The sequence below is a fragment of the Protopterus annectens genome, chromosome 14.part0 (genome assembly GCF_019279795.1).
Source record: "Protopterus annectens isolate FY-2018-M chromosome 14.part0, PAN1.0, whole genome shotgun sequence".
In the NCBI taxonomy this organism is placed as follows: domain Eukaryota; kingdom Metazoa; phylum Chordata; order Ceratodontiformes; family Protopteridae; genus Protopterus; species Protopterus annectens.
The window spans coordinates 463,714,842-463,738,695 of NC_056748.1; the positions used below are offsets into that span (position 1 = coordinate 463,714,842).

At 41.8% G+C, this 23,854-nt stretch overlaps 1 protein-coding gene across 8 annotated transcripts in view; it reads left to right on the plus strand.

Annotated features, from left to right (window-relative positions):
* Positions 1-23,854, plus strand: part of ASCC1 (activating signal cointegrator 1 complex subunit 1) — a gene marked incomplete at its 3' end in the record, with an annotated part of 476,277 nt that overhangs the window by 65,609 nt on the left and 386,814 nt on the right. For all 8 annotated transcript variants that reach the window (XM_044056221.1, XM_044056218.1, XM_044056214.1 and 5 more), the window contains 2 exon segments: positions 10,087-10,238; positions 16,833-16,932. In XM_044056221.1, the coding sequence (XP_043912156.1) occupies positions 10,121-10,238; positions 16,833-16,932 (218 nt within the window).

The window sequence follows — 23,854 nt, forward strand, 5'->3', positions numbered from 1 at the left end:
TTTTGTAGGCAGGTGTGAGAATAGGAGGTATTGCCACCCATGCCAGGGAGACGTAGGGCAGCAGATGTAAGAATTGTGCCAGCACAGCCAGCTGGAATTTTACAAATAATTGTATGTTATTAGTATAGCAACCTGATCTGTACAGATACCTGTGCTGAAAATGTACTTGTGAAATCTGCTTGTGTTAATTGTGTTAAAATGTATCAACAGTGCCCCCTGCAGAAATGAAAAGAAATGTGCATGTATTATGGTAACTGAATAAATTGTATATATTTCAATAGAGGATACTGGTACAGCAATGGTTAACCAGCTGACATATTTTAAGAAGAATAAGGGAAATGTAAATGAGCTGTTAAATCATTAAATGTCACTCCACAGTGCTGAGTAGGCCCGGAGCCGATAGGTCTGGGAGCAGCCATTATTTGTTAGCTTTTGTAAATAAGGAGGGATGGTGTAAATGCATCTAGCTCCTAGGCATTGCCATAAAAGCTCTAAATGTATATTGTAGCAGTCTGCTAAATTCCTGTCTCAAACTTCAAAAGGAGATATTGTGGGATCCTAGAGTCAGGTGACCAGATAAGGTTATTCTGAAAGTCATCTTGGATATTATATTTTACAGGGAGTAATCTCGGAATATAGAATATTCCGTTTGTGGCCTGACTAGAAAGACTACTCACATATTTAATTTTGCCTTGCCCAAGTAAGTTACTAGGGAACAGTAAAATTGTCTTAGATTCAGTCAGGAATATAGTGAAGCTTAGTTTAGATATTGTTTTACTTTATTTGTCTGAGTCTGTCCTTCAATATTCTTTTCAATATTTTCTGTGATTTGAACTCTGTGGTTTACTGTGAATATATATTAAATATTTTCATGCTTTTTATTATTTATTATTAAATACATTTAATACTTTTATCATGGCTGGTTCTTGTAGGGAGCATTTAACATTTGAGAGTACTTACATTTATTTGGTGACACCGTGGGGGCCACTCCAGAAAGCCTAGCTGTCTTTGTGAACTACTACCATTTGTATTAGTATTAATATTACACAGTATAATTGGATACCCTTTTAAGAGCCATATAGTAGCTGCCTGGTGGCAGTGATAATTACCTTATAGTGTGGGCAAAGTTGGTAGAGTGTGTTATCTGTCCTAGTGTTTCCTTGTGTGTGTGTGTGTGTGTGTGTGTGTGTGTGTGTGTGTGTGTGTGTGTGTGAAGATGAAACCTTAAAGAGTGTGTGTGTGTGTCAGCTACTTGGGGCAGGCACATGAAGCACTGGGTTTACAGCGAGGGTGCTGGAAGACTTGGCTTGGACACTCGGCCATGGACCTAACCCTAAAGTTGTACCAATGGGGAGCCTTATTGGGGGCCTGGAGCAAGACAGATATAGACGCATCCTGACCCAGGGCTATGTGTGTTACCTGTGTGCTCTTAAGGGAAATTGTACTTGATGCAGAGAGGTCTGCATCTGGAAATACTGAGTGTATCCATTTGTATTCCAAGTGGACGTCCCTCTCCAGTGGTATGGATTCAGGCTCATTGATTACTGGCTCAGCCTGGGGAAGACATAGTGGTGCCCATCACATATTGGCAGCAGTGGTGGGAGTCATAGCAGGCAAGTTGCCTGTTCCCTCTGTAGTCCCCATGTGAGAGGGGAAGACACCCACACTCCTCAACTAAAAGATGCCAACTCAGCGGTTGCACAACAGCAGGGAAGAATGCAACCTCAAAGATCACCTAAATGTGTTTTTGGCCATTAAACTTCAAATGAACAGCATCAATTTAGAGCCATTCAGTAACTTGGCATTTTTCTGAATATGTTGACTAGTAGTTGAAGGAGAGTATGCTGGACATGTGGTGGAATGAATGAGTATGTGGTGCAGAGTGTGATAGTTATGATGGGGAAACATCTCAGTCTTCTTGAAATATACTGGTACATTCCTGTACCCAAACATGGAGGGAGTTGGAGAATGATATAATGATAGTACTAAACCAAGAGTGATTTTTTGCTGAGCTAGTACGTGAAGGCACAGGCAATGGTAAGTACTGGGTATTCTATTTAGCATGTATGAATGGGTTCAACAGCTGGAACACTGCCCCTGGCCAACAGTGAAAATTCTACAGTCTGGTTCATCACAAGCTGTGGGGAGAGACCTCCATCAGACACACAAATCCACAAAAAAAAGATTGTGTAAAGACAGATAAGCTGGTGGAACTTATTTAGACCGAAATGAGAGTCTGGAGAGAACCGTAGGGAGCAAAGCAACTTACAAAGATAAAGAGGACCATATAGCCAGTTCTGGAAAAGAATCTAAGAAATAAAGAGCTAGGGAGGTTAAGGAGGAAGTTCATGTTGAAAAGTACATATTATATGTTAAAGAAAAGGAGAAAGTAGAGTAGAAAGGATGTTGAGGAAGCAAAAAAGGGATAAACTTACCTATCATTATGGACAGAAAATTTCCCACAGTTTCTCCAGCCAGCCTGGTCGACATAAGCATCCTGAGGCAATGGAGCAATTGCCTCATGCACACTGACAACCCACTTCTAGTCCACTCAAATTCATTATGTGAGAGATGTATCCGTATCAAGAACCTAGAATCCAGGCTCTCTTGCTCACCAGTCAGTTCATCTGATACTAAGCAGGTTGTCAGCATGCACACCTCACCTCCTGCATCTACTAAACCAACAACACATAAATCTATATATGCAGAGGTCCTTACCAGAAGCTTACCTAAATCTCAGAGACCTCTCCGACACAAACACAAGCATGATTCACACAAGACATCCTTTGGAGAACATAGTACACAATCTATCACACACCAGTGTCTCACTAGTCAAGCCTCTAAGGTATAACAGAAAAACAAACATCTTAGTTGTAGGTAACTTAGTTGTGAGAGACACGGATGTCCCTTTCACCAGGTTGGATAAGGAAAAAGTCAGAGTCAGCTGTTTGTCAGGTTCTAGGATCCACCACGTCACACACACACTCAAATCTGTCAACAACAGACACTTATGACCATTATAGTCTATGTTGGTGTGAACAATTTGAGACTAACCTCACTGGACTATATGAAAAGAAACATGACTGAGCTCTCTTATGTGTCTCAGACAGGTATGTCGCTACCATTAAGCAGCATTTTACCTTCGCCTATGATGATACTTCAATATAAACAAAAATGACTGACTTCAACAATTGGCTTAGTTTCTGGTGTCATTCAAAGGGGATCCAGTATCTGTCAGCCTGGGATGACATGATCGACAGACCTCGATGCTTTGCTAGTGATGGTCTTCATCTGTCACCCCTGGGATTTCGGTTACTGACTAAGGCTCTTGCCATCCCCATAGTGCCTTTTGTAGGCAATATTACAAGTACAAAATTCCTGATGTAATAATACCTTCTAAAAACAACCTCAGGGTTATGCTGCTAAATGCTAGGAGTCTAAACCAGAAACTGCACTCATTGGAAGCAGTCCTTACCATGGAAGATGCTGACATTTGTGCAGTCACTGAGACCTGGTTTAAGGCTATGGAGAGCACCCCAGTTATACCAGGTTTCATTTCCTTCCACACCTTCAGACCACAAATGGAAGGCGTTAGAACTAAAGGAAGTGGTGTTTCAGTATTCATTAAAGATAAATACACATCCGGATTTGTTAAACAGCACGATTCCCTTGAATTACTTCAGGTGCAATTGACTGTAGGTAAGACCCCTCTTCAGATCATTACCAGCTATATGATCCCCTCCATGAATCGGAACATCCACTCAGCCTACTTGGATCTACTTGAGTCTATCAAGATACAATCCTGGTTTTGGATTACTTTAATTGCTCATCCATTGACTGGGTAAGTTATACGTGTTGTAACTCACTTTCCCAAAAGTTCCTGGACTTTAACTCCATTGCCCTGGACCAGCTGGTTGACACACCCACAAGTGGCTCAAACATCCTGGATCTGGTGCTCACCAGCATGGGGGACTGCCTCACCACCCCCAGTGTGTGGCCATCCCTGTTGAGATCTGACCACAAATCAGTATCGCTAGAAGTAACTGTAACACAAGATAGCCCTCCCCCCTTAGCAACAACTAGACTAAAAAATTACCCCAAGGCCAATTGCAGCCTCTTACTTGACAGCATAAATAGCTTAATAAGCCCTCCGCCCACTGATGGAACAGACACCCATTCTGAGTTATACACCAATGCTTTATACGAGCAGCTGTACAGTTGTATTGACTCTGCTGTACCTGATAGAACTAAAGCAAGATCTTCAAGGAAAAACAAACCTGCCTGGTGGACAGCTGCCATTGATAGCTTATACAACAGGAGAAAGAGTAGGAAGGAACGGGCTCAAAACTGAAAACACTCCCTCCTCAACTTAAACAAGCAAAGAAGACTCCTAGTGAGGTCTTCCAAAGCTAACTACAAATCCAAAGTAGCTTCCCTAACTAAGGATAACCACAAGCCATTATTTAGTTACATCCATAACCTCAAATGTAAGGCCCAGATTTGCACCAAACTTGTAGTTAATGGTACTACATTTTGCAGAACCTGTGTATATAGCAAACCTGCTGGCTGATGGGTTCAGTGAAAACCTCACTCCCCTGGTCTCTGCCACATATACCCCATAGCATCCCTAACATCCGTCTCCCACCTAGTTTCTCTGAGGAGCTGGCCTTAAACACTCTCTCCAAGACCAAACACAGTCTTTATGGGACCAGACAACATCCTAGGCTGTGTTCTGCATGGGTTAAAACAGGAATTAGCACCACCATTGGGCACACTTTTCAATCACAGCCTAAGCACTGGCTTCATCCCAGCAGAATGGAAAGCAGCTACTGTCATCCTTTTGCACAAAGGGGGTGCATTCATGGACCCAGGGAACTATAGACCCATTAGCCTGACCAGCCTTATCTGCAAGGCCATGGAACTAGTCATCATGGACCTTATTAACAAAGATATTGGAAATTTTCAAATGCTCAACCCCACCCAGTTTGGCTTTGCCAAGGGGAGATAATGCCCGTTTAATTTGGTGGACTTTTCAAGACCATCACCAAAGCACTAGACAACAGCAATTCTGTGCATATGACCTACCTAGACTTATCCAAGGCCTTTGACACAATTCCCTTTGAGGAGGGAAAGAAGCACAGTAAAAATAGGAAATCTGCAGATCTCAAATAATTCCTCACTTCCATGTTCACAAAAGTAAAAGAAGGACGGTAGTGTGTCAGCTTGTAAGGTGGAAAGGGGAAACAAGGAGGATATCAGCTAGACAGCCACATACCATTTGAAGCTGTAAGTGAAGTCAGTGTTAGGGAAGGACAATGTATGGGGTCTAGAAAAAATATCTCAGTATCTTAAAGAACTTTGCTGCTGTGTTTACATACCCCCAACAGTGCTCTTATCTGGTCATTCAGCAGCAGCAGTAGTGTTCTGGAGGACTGGAAGGAGGCCACAGAGTCCTTCAGGCAGACTGGGATAGGTGGTGGGCTAAGACTATTTTTTTAGTCTACACTGATAAATATTTGGACTCCTGTGCACTTTTTTAGCCCCATAGATTTGCACTTCCCATCTATCTGTGCAGCCAGCTTGGTTGAAATGGAGATTCTGAGTTAATGTAGCAATTGTCTCATGTTTACTGACAACCACCTACAACTTAAGCAAACTGACAGTGTGTGGGAGATGTAGTTATATAATGTTTATTTGAGCAAAAACTCCCACACATAGACACTACAAATAACAAGCAGGTTGTCATTACCACACACACCACACTAAACCAATTGCACAGCTCAGACTAAACAGACATACCTACATATGTTGAGGCTCCTAAAACTACCCTACCTAAACCACAAAGGCTTCCTACTATATTAGAAGTAGTGAATATAGCAACAGAGATAAAACAACTGGAACTGAGATCTTTAGAAAAAAGTGAATTGTGTAAACAATATATACAGGGGAGGAATGAGGTTTAAAAGAAGGTAGGACATGAATGAGCTATGTAATGTTTGACTGAAAACAATTGGGTAGATTATAGGAGTGTGTCAGTATGGTTTGTGATGTAAAATGCTTGCAACTCGGATTGTGTTGGTGTGGTTTGTTTTCATTTACATAAATATATGATTGCTTATGCCATGATGGTTTAATAAAGATGTTTCTTGTTTTTAAAAAAAGGGGCAGGAATTGAATCATTTATGTAATGTTGTTTAGGTTATATGATGTATATTAATATATTTGAAGCATAATGTTTGATAATTTTAGCTTAATACAGTTTGACTACTTTTGTATAAATTTAAATGTGCCTATGTCACAAGTGATAATTCAATAAAGGTGTTTAAAAAAAAAAAAGGCTTCCTAAATGTAACCTAAGATGAAAGTGCCCTTTGCAATCTACAAAGACTCTCAAACACACAGCATCGACAGCACCCGTCACAAAGCACCTAAAAATCACATTTTTTTTTCATTTCAGAAGCTCGTAAGACCAACCTCCAGTCAGTGTCAATATCCTAGTCATAGGTGAATCCGTAGTGAGGCACCAGCGTACCACTCACCAGGTTGTGCAAGGGAGAGAGTCATGTGCAGTCGCCTATTAGGTCCCAGGATTAATCGCATCACACTTGTACATCAGTTCTCACACCACAAGCACACATATGATAGTCATTGAAAATGTGGGTGTAAACGACTTGAGACATACCACCTTGGACTGTGTGAAGAGAAACCTCATGGAACTCTCGGCGCAGATATATATGTGATCCGGACACATGCTCGACTAGCATATGTCCGAATCACAAAACATCGAACACACATACATGAAAGCGCTTAACATCAACAAGCGCTTTCGTGTATGTGTGCCTGTTTCGTAGATCGGACTACAGTGCGAGTAAGGGGAAATTCCCTTTTCCCCACTGTAGTGCGATCTCTAAGTGAGAATAATAAAGTAGGGGGGGGGTGGGGGGCACAGGGGGCAAAGCCCCCTTGCAGAAACGTAGATTTTTTTTTTTAACTACACATACACGGAAGCACTTTTTTGATGTTAAGTGCTTTCGTGTATGTATGTTCGATGTTTTGTGATTCGGACATATGCTAGTCGAGCATGTGTCCTAGACCCATATATATATATATATATATATATATATATATATATATATATATATATATATATTTATATTTATATATATATATATATATATATATATATATATATATATATATAAATATATATATACACGTGTGTGTGTGTGTGTGTGTGTATATATATATATATATATATATATATATATATATATATATATATATATATGTATGTTTACATATGTATGTAAAATATCAGATTGGAAAGAGATGGTAGACTGATGTAACTTCTTTGCCAGGGATGGTCTGCACCTCCCCCTCCCAAGCTTCTGTATATTGACCAAAACATTGCCCATCCCCATTGTGCATTTTTTAAGCAATGTCCGTCTTCTAAAGCTTTCAACATAACTAAACAGAATCCAGAAAACATTAAGGTATTATTGCTCAACACTAGGAGCCTAAACGAGAAACTCCACACACTGTAGGCTTGCTTACCCTGGAAGACAATATACATCATCACTGAGACCTAGTCCAAGACTAGTAAAAGCACTCAATCAGTGCAGGGCTTCAATGGCTGTCACTTGTACAGGCTCATTGCTTTAGATTAATGCACTAAGTTGGAGGTGTCTCTATATTCTTAAAAAAAAATTCTCACCTCCAGACTCATTACCTGGAAAATCCTCCTCTTTCAACTTACTGTGAATAAAATTCCTGATCACATCATAGCTAACTACAGGACCTCCCTCTATGTCCCTTTTGGAACTCTGGACCCTGAACAAATTAGCCAAAGCCAGATAAGAAGGAAGAATAGCCACTCAGATGAAAGATAACCACATAGTCTTATGTAACCATGTTAGAAACTTCAGAAACGGTGCTTAGCTCTACACAGAGCTGATAGTAAATGATTCCACCTACTTAGACCAAGAGGTCAATGTCAGTATACTAGCAGATACATTTAACTCAAGACTTCAGGGTTCCTATCAGATAGTCAAACTTCTGCAAGTTTGATCCTCATATGCTCGACACCATACGTTTGAATTTGCCGAAGCTTGAGTGTTACAATGGAAATCTCCATAAGGGGAGGTTTTCTTTTTGTTCAATGTGGTGCGATCTTAGAGTTGGTATATTTAAGTAGTAGGGGGGTGCAAGGGGGCCTGCCCCCCTGCTTAAAACAGTTTTTCTTTTCTTTTTTTTGTTTTTTATTCATAGTCGAACTTTTTAAACTTCGAATAGGATGGTTCGAACATTCTGTGTTTGAAGTTATTAAACTTTGACTATGTAATATAGACTTCAAACTTCACCCCCCCTCAACAATCATAGATCACATACCTACATTTATGCCCGCAATCTCATAAGAACAAGTGCTCAAGGCACTATCCAAGGGCAAAAATAGTTTTTATGGGGTCAGATAACATACCAGGATGCCTACTGGCTAGCCTGAAACACCCTACAGAAATTTAGTACCAGCCTCCAAACAGTCTGATGAGCCCCTCATCTGTAAGACTATGGAAAGTATCGTCATGTAATTAATAAACAAGGTTATAGGTAATCTACAAATCCTTGACCCAAGCCAGATCGATTCTGTCAAGGGCAGATCCTGCCTACTCAACCTGGTCGACTTCAAGAAGGTTGCTGAAGCATTGAATGAGGGAAAATCAATCCACACCACATATCTAGAGCTCACTAAGGCATTTGATACCATTTCTGACTCGGATGTTGTTAATAGACTCTCCCAGCTAAATGTCAATCTCTATGTAGTTCAGTGGATACTAAACTGTCTCTCAAATATAACCCAGGAAATCATGGGTGTCTCCATCTCCTCTGAAAGACCTATCTTTAGTGGTGTACCCCATGGCTCTGCCCTTGTGCTACTCCTCCTTGGCATTTACTTCTTGGAGGTCAAAGTTGATGTTAAGGGCTTATGGCTGAGCAAGTTTGCTGATAAATTTAAATTTAGTAGTAGTATTAGCTCTTCAGAGGACATCAAGATCCTCCAAGAGGGCTTTTCTCAAATAAATATCTGGTGTCAAAAACATTAGACTAAAACTAAATGCCAAACATGTATAATAGTATCTTTCAACAAGCATGACCTGCACAGCAACCATTGTGCAGCTTATTAGTAAGGGTATGGCATCCAGGTCCAGGGATGTGATCATTCCTCTATATTTGGCTCTTGGTTGACTGATCATTGAATATAATGCCCTTTTTGTATGTACATCTCATTTGACACAACTTGAGCACCCACAGTGTTTTCTCACCAAGAAAAATCAAGGGTCTAAATCATAAGAAATACATGGATTGTCTTAAAGCATTGTACCTATTTTCAGTGCCTTATAGACTGTTGAGTGGAGACCTCTGCTTCACAAACAGAGTTGCAACAGATCCAATCCTCTCAGACATACTGAACATCTCCAAGTCCAGTGGTGGCATAAACGCCCCTCAAGAGATTTTAATCTGTTCCGCAACAAAAATAGAACATGTTGGAGGGAGAGAGATGTAACACAGAGAATTGCACTTCTTTGCAATCATCTTCCTCTCCACATAAAACAAAGTACTTACTATATTCAAATTTAGTCTTGGATGGCTGGGAAACTACAAATTCATCTCCATAGTAGCACCCTTGTCCCTTATGGAAAGTGGTAACATGTAAATGTTCCATTGCACTGGATTATTTTGTATTTAAATTACAAAGTTAAAAAAAAAACTTCATGGGAATTCACGGCTAGGCTTCTAAAAATCTTGTATTGTCAATAACCTGGTATGAGCCTATGAACAAGAGGCATAAGATGGGCATATGATAATAGCCACATACAGTAAGTAGAGCAGATCAGATGGATGACCACTTTTCTTCTTTTCTTACATCTGTGTTATGTAACAAAAGGTAAACTATATAAAAAGTTTTTTTTTTCCTGGTAAAATGTAAACTATGCCTATTTCTCTCATAGTTGCCGTATGACTTTTAGATGTTGATTTTGTTAGCATTTGTTACTTCTACTTAACATTGTAATTATACTTGATTTCCTACAGATTTGGTGACATCTGTTGAAAACTGTGTTGTGCAATGGAAGTGTTGCGCCCACCTATAATTAACATTGAAGGCCGGCTGTATAGAACTAATATAGTCAAAGAGCAGTCTTATCAAAATGAAGAAGATGATGAGGAGGATTTTTCATACACTGGTAAAGAAATATGTTCTTTTTTTTTACATTTATGGAAATGCTACTATTACAGCTTCTATTATTGCTTTTTATTTAACAGAACTGCCTTGTATTGCACATGGTGAGCATTACATTGCCTTCCCAATGTTCCGTCAGTTCGTCCGCCAACATGTCACACTTCATCAGTTTTTGAACATCAGGAAGTGGTGCTTTCCTAGCAATAGTTGGCCGTTAAGGCTGTGTTTTCTTGGTAAACTTCTTGTTGTTGTAAGCCCCTTCTGTCAGAATACTTCTTGTATCTGTTAACATGTTTAGGTAGTTTCAGCATTTTTCTTCTAATAGCCCTGTGTTCTTACTCCTAGATTAAATAGTTATTTAAATATTAAGATCCATATAATTAGTCTTTAAATTTATAATGAGGAGTTCTGATAATTTCATGTATATGTATCTTTTGACATTGTCTTTCTTGTAAATTTGGCTTTAGGGAGGACAGTCTGGCTTGTCTCATTCTGTGTCTATTTCTTCTCTAGTGCCGGCCTTGGAGAAGGCATGCTATGCTGCCTGTAACAACACAACCTTCAGCCCCCTCAAAACTAATGCGCACTTATTTTCTCTCCATTGTTCTCAGCCTGTGACAAACTTGACTTCTATGCCAGCAGGTGACAGGCTACAGGTGTCATCCAAACCTTCCCCGTGGATGTAGTGGGGAAGGTTTTGGGACAGATCTGGTATTAAACATTTTTATTCTTCCATTTTGGCATATAGAATTTTTAACTATATGTCCTCTGTGTGGACGTTTTTTTTTTTTTTTTATATATATGTACAGATTGACTTATCTAACTACAACTTCAACAAGTGCCTATCTCAATTGTGTTGTTTTTTAAATGTCTCTAGTATCTACACATGCCTTAAAGATGTATATGATTGTGAAGATACAGTGTCTAGGGTCCCTGCTTCTGCTAATGTTTGAAATCAGAGGTTTTCTGTTGATACAGAGTCTGAATTTTTGAATTCAAATTTAGAGAAAATGTTTTTATTTGACCCATCTGCTATTCAGGTCCACAAACAATTTGATGAAAGAGGGAAATTATTTTAGACAGTTTCTAAGATTTTTCAGACCCTCCAGTTTCAAATTTCCCAGATTTATTTATTTATTCATTCGTTCATTCATTTCCTTCCTTTGGTTTACTGGGAAAGTCTACGGATTACAGTCCCATTTTCAGCAGAGGCCTGGTGAGAAAAGCTCCGTTAGTTATAACAAATAATTATACAGTGCATAGATTAAAAAAAATAAAAAAATAAAATAAATGTAATAAATTAGACATTGCAGAGATAAAATTAAAAACTACAGAGAGACAAGAAAAAGGCAAACCATCAATGTACATTATTTACATTACTTTCACTGTGATAAGATGTATGTTTTTGCAACTAGAGAGGAATAACGGAGAAAGTTTGACCTTCTATAAAGGCTTTGGCTTATTCATTTATTTATTATTTTAACTACATAATTGACAAAGGGAAAGACTTAGTCATATAGTAAGATTGTAGAAAAAGAGAGATGGGGATATTTAGGTGATACAGGATGTGATACTTGAGGTTTGAGAAATTAAAGATAGGAAGTTAGGTAAGAGAGAAAATTTGGGTGAAAGTGGGAAAGATTAGTCTTTCATGCCCAAGAAACAGAGATTGCAGGAGGGGTTCAGTAACAAACGGGAACCTGTCTAATAAAGGGACAGTCTACAACTTAAGAATGGCTATGCTAGCATATCTGCTTCCTTCCTGTCCCCCTATCTCAAAACTTGTCCTAACAACTGGCGATGTTCATTCCCTTTTAGCAACAGATTGTGAAAGACTCCTTGGGGTTAAAGGTGGTACAGGAGGGCTATACTTGGCTATGGATTCAAAAACCTCCTTTCAGGGGACTTCCTCCCCACCTTCCAAACAAAACAGAATTTTTTCCTCAGGTTTTTTCAACTTTGCTCATTCTAGGAGCCATACAACCAGTTCCATTTATTCAAGTGGCAACAGCTTCTATTCCAGAATGCTGCTGGCACCCACAAAAAAAAAAAAAAAAAGTCTTCTTGGTAGTAGCTTAGCTATGGTAGGGCTAGAGGGCCAACTGCCCCAGGTGCAAAATGTTGGGGAGTGGGATCAGCTGATCCTGATCTCTCTCTCTAATGCATTACTGGCTTTTAAAAAAACAGTATTGCGTTTGTGGTTAAGCCCAAGTGCTGTAGTGCTCCATATGTGGTGTAAACTGTAACAGCTGCTTGCAATATTTTAGCAAGGAGTTTGCTATAGTTTAAAAGTAAAAAAAAAAAAATGTTTTTGAGTAAAAAATGAGCGCTGTAGCTCTCCATGCAGGCAAAGTATAAATTGTACTGACTGTTTGCTACAGTCTGAAAAGTTTTTTTTTGTTAAATAAAACATGAGCACAGTAGCACTCTATGCAGGTAGGATATAAACTGTAACGACTATTTGCTGTATTTTAAAATAACTTTTTTTCTTAATGAAATATTGTTAAAGGAGGGTTAAGGGCAGGGAACAGAATTAGGACCTGAATGGCTGGGGCAGGAGGGGGGGGGTGTTGTGCATTTGGCCACCTGGTTTGTGTGCCAGTAGGAGTGTCTGCTTTTTGTCTCTTTAATGGAAGAACTGGGGTGTTGTAGATCTAGTTGTAAAAGGCTGATCGCTTACAATGTGATGGCTGGTTTATTGCAGTGAAGTGTTTTTTCTTTGAAAGAGCTGGAGGTGGTGAGGTGCTTGTTCATAGTACTGACCCATGGCACTGGTTAAACTAGCTACGCTTCTGGATCTTTGAGACAAGTTTTAAATCTTCCTTCCTATTTCGATATGGCGAAGTTCCAACAGTTAAGCTGTTAACCCTTCAGAGTCTTTTGCCTCTTATTCCACATGGAAGCTTGATGGTAATATTGGACCTATAAGATCTCTGAACTTCTGGGTCTGGATCACACGATCAGTTATTTGCATTACACTTTGGTTATTTGCTGCTTCAAGTGTATTTATAAAGTCTCTAGCTACAGTCAATGCTTATAGCAAACGGAATGTAATTCATTTTTTCTTCCTTATTTGGATGACTTACTTATCCTTGCAGAATCTTCTCCCAGATGTCAAGAGTCCTTAGTATGGGTTCCAGCTCTTCTGCGCAATCTAGGATTCTAGATAAACATTTAGAAATCCTCATTGACCTCTTCACACCAGGTTGTCTTTCTAGTATGGCTTATAGATACTCCACAGCAAAAATATTTGCTACAGGAGAAGGTGTAGTTTTATCTGAAAACTTTCCTGAGCTTCTCCTTTCAGTCTCAGACTTCAGTGAGTGAGCTTCTCAGGATTCAGGAATTCATGGAATGTATGTTTCCTCTCTGTGTGTTGTACATGAGAAAGATTCTGTAATATCTACAAAACAATTAGACCAAACACTTGTGTCTTTTATATTTTCATATACTTATATTGGACTTTATATAAATGGAACTGCACTAGTGGAGATTATAAATACAAGTAATCACGTCTCCCCTTTTTTTCCTAAGCCTTCAAGTTTATCCATAGCTACAGATGTCTCATACTTTCCTTAGGGATTAAAAATAAATGTGCAAGGCCTATGGGATTCTCCAGACAGACCAAAGCACATCATTTTGAAAGAGATGTGGGATGTGATTTCTTTATCAACTATGGTTCCCTGGACCTCTCCTGATGATTACAGACAGCAACATAGTGATATGTTTCATCAGTAAGCTAGGAGGCAGAAGGTCATACCTTCTATAAAGGCTGGCTGTGATCACATGGAGTTAGCTGTTAACTGTTCTTTACCCTCCAAGCATTTTTCATTTTATCAGAGCAAAACATACCGGCAGATAAGCTGAGCAGGAACAGAACAGGCCCTCATGAATGGAGTTTGAATGAGGGAGTCTTCCAGGTATTGATCTCTTTCTGGGGAACTTCCTGAATAGATCTGCTGGCCTCCTTTCAAAACAGACAACTTAGGAGATGCTGTCTTTAAATTCCCTTGCAGGAGAATGTTTCTTTATGATTTCCAACATTTCAACTGATATCCAGGGTAATTCTGAAGTTTCAGATCTAGGACTGGCATTGCGAAGACCATTTTTCAGGGGCTCCTGGATACATATCCTTCCTGCTATCTGGCTGGATAGGCCTAGAGGCTACTGTGGCACTGGGAATGGTGAACATGGTACCAAGTTGCACTTAACCATAACAGTAGATGTTCAAATTCATTGCTGGTGCCGGAGCCATACCCATCCACCATCCCCTTAGTAGTATATAGAGTTATTGATAGGAATAGCATTGTGGTTATTTCTTGTTTGTTTAGTTCAGAATGAGTATGTTACTCCTTAAATTTTAGGCAAGAAATTCCTGAAGATTCTTCATTCTGATTTTCCCTCCTTGGGGCTGACCGATCAGCAGTCAAGAGTGGAAGTGTGGGAGGGAGCAAGAGCTTTTGGAAGTTTGTCAGTTATTGTACCTCGAGCAAGCCTAAAGGCTACTGCAGCAGTGAGGAATTCAAACATCTACTGTTATGGGTAAGTGCAACTTAAACAATTGTACCTTTCCTAGGAAGGAGCATCATCACATTTGATCCTGCCTAGATTTTCACTGTCTGTGTTGGCTGTTAGGGAGATGTGGCTACCAAGAAAGGTAACATACTCAGCTCTTACCATGTGTTCTCCTTTAATGGTGAACTGACAGGGTACAGTTACAAAAGCTTGTACAGTATGATAGATCATCAAGGTCTTCTTGAGGTAGAGTAAGAGTCCTGTAATTTAGTAAACCTCTGCAAGAGGATCTAGTGCAGCCTGGATGCCATTGTTGGGGTAAAAAATTATGATATAGTCATCAGAGTACTAAGGTAAATGATGACATATTCATCAGAGTACTAAGGTAAACGATGATATATAGTCATCAGAGTGTTAAGGTAAATGTAGAATTCCTTGAAAACTCTATCTAGTAACAAGGAGAGCATGTGACAACTGAAGATTGTCATCTTGCTGGTGCCTGCGCCTACCTTCATAACTATGAATAGTATATGAGGTTGGAAAACACACACGTGTCTCAGCAAATCAATCCAGAGGTACCAAAAAGACACCAAAAGTCTTAAAAAATTAATTTATTTAGCGTTTTCTCTCCAATAGAAACTTCATCAGAATACAAAAACCATTGTACCCCAGCCTCACTTTAAAATCCCTCCAAATTGCAAACTGACCAATCAGCACTACTATAAAATACTTAAAAGCTAGTTAAAGAAATAGGTATATCTTAATCAAATATATAAACACTAAAAGAATTTTTACATTTCCAAATGTTTCAGCTTTAACAAACAATTAATAGAGCAGGTTTCATTAATACCTGGCATTCTTATAGCATTTCATTTCAGCTGCCATTTTAACAAATGGTCATCTGTACAAAAACCTCTCTGATTTTTACTACTACTGATATTTACCTACCTCAGCAGCTACTGACTGATAGAGGAGGTAGGAAAGGGAAGAGCCAGTGTGGTTTCTGGCTGTGCTGTACTCTGCCTTCGCTTTCAGTTAGTGGGGACTACACTTAAGAGAGAGACACACACACACATGCAGACTTGCACAAACTCTCAAAACAATCACACTCTCATGTACAGACAGGCTATAAACATCCAGTGGCAGCACACCTTGCATTTATGATCTCCCCATCCATGTCAGTGTCAGACAACAGCTATCCAATATACACAGACACACGTAAACATACTCTTACAATAAGCATTTGAGCACATACAGTATTAGTACTACTCACATTATGTCCCTCTTATCACGCACCTTACCATGATTGGCAATCTGAAGCTGTTTTGCTTTACCCTGCACATATTCTTTCATTGAAGTGTATATGTGCATGTTGCTAAATTACTGCTTGCATCTATGCCTTTTGTACACTGCCCTACATGTTTCTAACATGGTATGATTATCTATGAAACATCATACTACAGAAGACTTCTTTGCAAAGTGGTGTCCTTGGTTGCATAAGGTCATAATTTAAATGAGCACATCTACAGAGTTTTGCATTTACATATGGCTCAGATAATCCATATTGCTAGGCACTGAGATGCTTATAAATCAAACGAGCAAATCTACTTGTGTGGCTTTGTGTACTACAACTTGTCAATGAATACCACCAAGTGTGTACAGTTCTGTGTATTCTGTCCAGGTCATTGCTTAGTAGTGAAAATGTGTTAATTAATCCATTTATTATGTAAAGTACCTGACTGATTATAGCAATATTTGGGCCAGACACAATAGGTAAGAGCAGCTGAAATCACTGCATTGTTGCACATATTTGGTCATCAATACACAGTGTTTTTTTACTTTATGCGAGTTCATTTTGGATAATGCCTTGTGCGTAATAGACTACTACCATGCATGTTGATTGTAAACCTGTTTTTGTCTTACAGTTATAGTTGCACTGTAATCCTACTTCATCTTTTTAGCAGTTTGGTTGTGTCTGTAAACAAAATTCTCATTTATTTTTGTGCGTCAGTGAAATGAGGCAGCAATATAAGTAAACTATATGCAACTGTATCTATTTTTCTCTTTTATTGTGCCTTCTCAGGTGCTGTGGACTGTGGGGATGAACCATGTGACACATTCATAGTGGAGCAGACTGAGAATGGTTTTCGTTGTGCCATGGAAGTACCCAGTGTGTTATACAAGTAAGTATTTATTGTAACAGAGTCTGTTGTCTTAGTTTTCTAATTGTTTCCTGGTTCTGTTTTCTTCTCACCCCTTCATCTTTTGAATATTTTGTACAAGTCTCAGAGTCTAAGGATTTTTCTTCAGTAATTTATGACTTTGTTCAGGATTATAATAAATGTCAGCTCCTTTTCTTTGCTGCTTTAACCTTATGACTTTATCCACAGTGTGCCTTGAAAAAAGTGTGTAGCATTTTGTGCACTCAATGCCTGAAGATTAAATAACTTATTTTTATATCTTCATCTAGACAGTCTTAGTCAGCAGGTGATATATTGGTGATTCAAGTAATGGATGGCACTTCTCTGTCATGCAGTTTTTCATGGCATGTGTGTGTGTGTGTGTGTGTGTGTGTGTGTGTGTGTGTGTGTGTGTGTGTGTGTGTGTGTGTGTGTGTGTGTGTGTGTGATTGTCATGTAATCCACTGCCATAAAAGGAAGGTGGTCTCCCTATCCTAGCTGCTTGGTTCTTTGTCAGTGAATATGAGTGTAAGTCACTCTTGTACTCAAGAAAACAAGTGAGCTGAAGTAGTTAACGTCATTTGATCAGCAACCTGTGGGTTACTGATCCGAGCCGGCAGCATACCAAGCAAAAAGATCTGAGCTCCAAGCTCCTCCCCTACCCATACTGCACTGCAACTTCCTTCCAGTCCTCAGATCTTGTTTGGCGCAGCTTCCCCAGCTAGGGATTCTTGAGCTCCAGGCAAGTGTCAGGGTTTTTTCTCTAAAACTTGGTTTGTGTGTGCCCTTTTTAATAATTTTGAGGTAAATTATTAGTTGTCCGCGATACTTATTGATTTTTTTCTTGTTTGAAAGTTGAAAACTTTCAAGTAGTGTAGGCCTCCCTTCCCGCCCGTCATGTGTGTGTTCTTTAGAATGTCAGAAAGTGACTTTCTCTAAGTGCACAGAGTGTGGCTAAAAGCTGTCTCCAGCCGATGGTCACACACTGTGTGTAGTTTGCTTGGGGGTGGTCCATTTGTCTTCTGGCTGCAAGGTTTGTGCGGCCTTCATCCCCCGAGCCCTGCAGGATGGCAGGAATAAGTTGATTATGGCGGGTCTTCTACCCGCAGAATCAATTTCTGCTGCTGCTGCTTCTTCAGCTTCCTTACCAGCCAAAGCTGTGGCTGTTCAGCCTTCTGGCCCTTCTCCCCTGTCCGGGACTCACCCTCCCACCTTACCACAGGAAGAGAAAGAGGCCAAGAAGATTAAAGAAAAGCACAGGGATACAGAGAGACATGTGGATAAGGATAAAGATAGAGAGAGGGGCCGCAAGTGACAGGCCGAGTTAGATCCAACGACCCCTCCTGCTAAAGTAATCTTGTCTCCAGTAAAAGTTCCCAGGCCATCCTCTCCTCTGCTCCATTCGTCACGTTTTTCTCCGGAGCCGGAGGAGGAGACTAGACCAACCTCGAGGTAGTCTTCGTGTCGGCGGCATCCTCCAGATCAACCAGAAGCATCTCTGAAGCAGACATGGATCGGATGATGAGAAGGTTTCTACAAACTCAAATGCAGATGGGGGTATTGCTGGCTCCCCCCTCTCCCGGTGTGGGCAGTTCGGCTCCTTTTTTCACCCCGATAGCTCCTTTTCTGATCCACCATCGGATATCGGAGTCTATGGATCCGAGGAGCCCTGGAGTTAGGGGGTCAGCACCAATGGTGCCTTCGGCCTCAATGCCAGCCATGCCCTCGAGTCTGTCTGATCCAAGCTCTCGGAGCTGAAAGTTGGGCATCGGATCTCAGGGGATGAGTGTGTCATCGGCTCTCTTGTGGTCAGGGCATACCATCCCGTTGGGTCCGACTGTTCCAGCTTTGGCTCCGATCTCTTCGTCGGATCCGAGGGTCTCGGCTACCAGTTTCAGAGAGGCTGGGTCTCCCTCTGCATTCGACTTCGTGGAGAGGGTTCTCTCTGGAGGATCGAGACCCCTCCGGCAGATGGAGCTTTTTGGAACAAAGGTTCCCCGGTTGATGCCATGGTGGTGGCGGTGGCCACAAAAAAAAAGGAACTCACCCAAGAAAGTTCCTCGGTTCACCCCCCAGACAAGGAGTCCAGGGCTATGAACCATCTTGGAAAGCGGACTTTTGCTTCAGCCACCTTTACTATAAGAGCACTGAATTACTTGGCCCACATAATTCGACTGCAGTGGGACCTCTTGAAAGAGTACACTGAGTCTCCACCAGAGTCCATGTCGGCCAAGGATAAACGGACCTTCTTGGCTCATATGGCCTCTATCAAGTCTGTGTCTAATATGTCCATGCGTTTACTCTGTCATGCCACTGAGGGAGCCGCTAGGGCTAGCGGGTCCAGTATTGCCTTAAGGCATCATGTCTGACTCCGTCTTTGCGACTTTTCGGAGCCCTTCAAGGCGTCCTCCACTAACGCACCCTTTGACGGTTCCACCCTGTTCGGGAAGATTGTCCGCGATATGCTTGTCCAGAGTGAGAAAGACGGGAAGACACTGTCAGTCGTCGGGATCCGCTTCTCTAACTCTCAAAGGTCCTTCTCCAGGAACCAGCGTGGGCAAAAAAAGCTGTGGTTCCGGAAAACTCGGCAGTCCTGGAATGCTCAGGACTCCTTCTCCCCTAGAGGCAGAGGTGGACAAAGTGGATGCCGGCCCAGAGGCAGGGGGGGGGGTGAAGAACTTTCGATCATGTGAACCTTTTTCAGAGCGACCCGCGCAGCAACCCTGAGGGGTTACCCAACTGCTCCTCTCTGGAGGCAGTCGGGGGGTGTTTTTCGATGCATCTAGCCCAATGGGAGTCCATCACGACAGATCGGTGGGTGCTACGAATAATATCCAGAGGCTATTCTATTCCCTTCATAAACAAACCCCTTTACACAAGGCACCTCTCGGAAGTCCCACCCACTCAGAGGGAGGCCACGGCCTTGGAAATACAAAAACTACTAGAAAAAAAGAGCCATCCAGCAGGTACCCCACAGAAACAGTCCAGATCAGACATCTATTCCAGGTTCTTTTTGGTGCCAAAAAAGACGGGGGAACCTAAGGTCGATTCTCGACTTGTCTACAATGAACCTGTTCATTGCCAAGGAAATGTTCCGGATGGTCACGCTTCAATCCATCCTGCCCTTTCTGCAGGAGGAAGACTGGCTGTGCTCGATAGACCTCACGGATGCGTACTACCATATTCTGATGGACAGGTGATCCAGGAGGTTCCACCACTTTTGGCTAGGGGCCAGATATCATCAATTCAGGCTCCCAACCTTTGGTCTCACCACAGCCCCCAGGGTGTTCACCAAGGTCATGGCAGTTGTAGCGGCCCACCTGAGACTTCAGGGCATTCATGTCTTTCCATACCTGGACAACTGGCTTCTCACTGCCCCCACCAGACGTCTATTCTTGCTAGCTAGAGATTTCTTTTTCCAGAATCACCTCAGCTAGGGATTACCATACACCTAAGGAGTCTTCCCTTCAACCTGTTCAAGTGTTAGACTTCATAGGGGCGAGAATAGATTCTTACCCCAGACAGACTACAAAGCCTGACACCACATGTGTTAGTGCTCCTGTAGTCCCTGCACCCCCTGCAGAATTAGTCCTGAGAGCATTAGGGTCCATGGCAGCAGCTATCAACCTGATCCCTTATGCTCGTCTGCATATGAGAATTTTACAGTGGACGTTGCAAGTTCAGTGGTCGATTCTTCATCAACATCTAGATTTTCCGATCCCTCTGAGCAGAGTGGGCAGAAATGCTCTCAAGTGGTGGCTCCAGTCTCGGAATTTGCAGGAGGGACGTCCCTTTTTTGCGCCCCAACCCCAAGCCACGGTCACCACGGACGCCTCCCGCCTAGGGTGGGGGGGCATTGTTCGGGCAGGATTGTTCAAGGCACGTGGACTCAAAATGAGATCATTCTGCATATAAATGTCCTAGAGATGAGAGTGGTCCTTTTAGCGTTGCAAGCCCTTCATGCTTATCTACCTCTGGGAACTATTGCGATCCAGTCAGACAATATGTCAGTGGTCTGGTATATCAACAAACAGGGAGGAACCAAGTCTTATCCCCTTTGTCGAGAAGCCATGAGAGTCTGGGAATGGGCGATCTCCACCAACCACTTTCTGATAACAATGGACATTCCGGGTCGGTCCAACATCTTGGTGGACAAATTGAGCATAATTATCCTTTCTCCTTACGAGTGGTCTCTGAACCCTTGTGTAGCGGAACAGATCTTCCTCAAGTAGGGTCAGCCTTGCTGCGATCTCTTCGCATCGCCTTCCAACGCGAAGTGCAGCGAGTTTTTCGCTCTAATCCCCCCGAGGGGGGAAAGCCCCAGAGACACTCTTGTTCATGCTTGGCCATCCGGTCTTTATGCATATCCCCTGCACCCACTCATGATAAAGTTCTTACAGAAAGCTCGCTGGTTGGGGAGCAGATTGATCCTCATAGCCCCATTCTGGCCTCAAATCTGGTTCCCCTGCCTACGGTCTCATCTCATAGCTCCACCTTAGATCTTGGATCCCATTCCGGATCTAATTTGTCATCCCTTGGGAATGCTTCCTCCGAATCTGGACAGACTGCAGCTCACAGATTGGCTGCTCCAGTTTCATTAATTGCTAGGACTCCTGGTATCTCTTCTCCTGTTGGTTGCGGCACATAAATCCTCTACCAGGAAAATTTATTCTAGCAAATGGAAACGCTTCTCCATTTGGGCTTCACAGAGAAATCTAGATCCTTTTACTGCTCCGATCACAGCGGTATTAGACTTTTTGTCTCATATCTTCCAGCAAAGAGCCAGCTCCTCCACAGCGAAGGTACAGCTGGCGGTTATTTCTCATTTCCATGTAGGAGACAATTTAGACTCCCTCGCTGCTGTCAGAATTTGTAAGACCTTTTTGAAAGGCACTTTTCTTCTGCAACCCCCTATTAAGAATCCGTCACTGCCGTGGGATCTGACTGCGGTTCTTCAGGCCTTAGTTGCACCTCCTTTCGAGCCCACGGCATCAGTTGACTTAAATTTTTTGTCATGGAAGACTGCCTTTCTGGTAGCTATAACTTCAGCAAGGAGAGTGTCGGAGCTGCAAGCTCTTTGTATGAAACCCCCATACCTTGTGTTTCATAAGGACAGGGTGTCTCTCAGGACTAAGCCATCCTTTCTTCCTAAAGTTGCTTCTGAGACAAATATTAATCAATCTGTTAATTTGCCTGTCTTTTTCCCTAATTTTCAGAACAAAGGGGAATACAAACTTCATTTGCTGGATGTTCACAGGCAGCTACATTTTTATTTGCACAGGAAGGTGGCCTTTCGCAAATCTGATCAACTTTTTGTTTCCTTTGCTAAGCCCTTTTTAGGGAAACCAGTTTCAAAGGTGACGCTGGCTAGGTGGATTTCCCTTTGTATCCTACAAGCATACAGAGAGCTTGGTTTACCAGAACCAGTAGGAGTTCATGCCCATTCTACATGTTCTATGGCGATGTCTGCAGCATTCTGGTCTAGAGTTTCCCTGGATGACATTTGCTCAGCGGCTACCTGGGCGTCTTCTCACACCTTTATTAATCATTATAAACTGGATTTGGTGTCTAGAGGAAGGGCTTCTTTTGGCTCTGCAGTGCTCCGGAATATCCTTCCTTAAGGGCCTCCCAAGATTTCGGGTAGCTGGGTACTCTGTCCCACAGGTTGCTGATCAAATGAAGTTAACTACTTCAGATAAAGAAGTTATGTACTCACCATAATGTTCCATCTGAGTAGGTAAACTTAATTTGTCAGCAACCGCCCCCCCTCCTTCCCCCTTACCTTGGCATTTTTGCTGAACTCTGTGTCCAGAGTTCACGAGTTGGAGGTTTGTCCTTGGTTTAGAGGTCTCAGGTTAGTTTGTTGGTGTCATGTATGGAGTGGCAAACTCGATCTGAGGATTGGAAGGAGGTTGCAGTGAAGTATGGGTAGGGGGAGGAGCTTGGAACTTGAATCTTTTTGCTTGTTATGTTGCCGGCTCGGATCCATATCGGATCCGTAACCCACAGGTTGCTGACAAAGTTTACCTATTCAGATGGAACGTTATGGTGAGTACATAACTTCTTTGAGGGATTTAAACAAAGTGGCCAAACAAAGAAGTGCTAACATGATTCTTCATCATAGGTTCATAGGTTGGTACTAGGCTATTGGCCCTAGGGCCTATACAAACCTAGCCATAACAATTCCCTGGCTATTTCATCTCAGAATATTTACTTCCCTGGTACCCTGTGTAGCAGGGTGACTGATGTGATCCCTGGGGTGAATTTCCTATCTCCCATCCAATCGTCAAGGTTCCTTTTGAAGAGGGCCAAAGAGGCACTCAGCTTGACATATATGGGCAGTCTATTCCAGAGTGTGGGGAGTCTCTGGGTCAGGAACCTATCCCACCAGCATGTTTTGTTCATTGTGATGACCAGGTTTAGATCCCTGGAGCATGTAGCTCTGAGAGATTGGGATTTCTTTAAGTGCAGCATGTCCAACAGTACTGGGTTTGACATGGCCTTGTATGTTAAGCAGAGATCACCTCTGAGTAGACGATATGCGACAGAATATAGCTGGAGTTTTCTTAGATGGTCAGCATAGGGCATCTGCTTTAGGCCTGTGATTCTTTTAGGGAGGTATTTCTGTGGCCTTTCCAGTTGTTGCAGATGTCTTGTGAGGTACATACCAAATGGGGCATTGAACTCTATAATGGGTCTAATGAGGGATGAGTACAGTGGGACAATGACATCCTTTTTTTCTGGATGAAAAGCCCTTAGTGATGAGCTGTGCCACATAGAAGGATTTCCTGACTGTTGTGGCTATGTGGTTATCGAAAGTGAGACCACAGTCCACTTGTGTCCCTAAGTCCCTTATCACACTTTGGTGTTAGTGTACTGCCACTTATGTGGTAATTCATGGGTTTTATTCCCAAAGGGGATAACT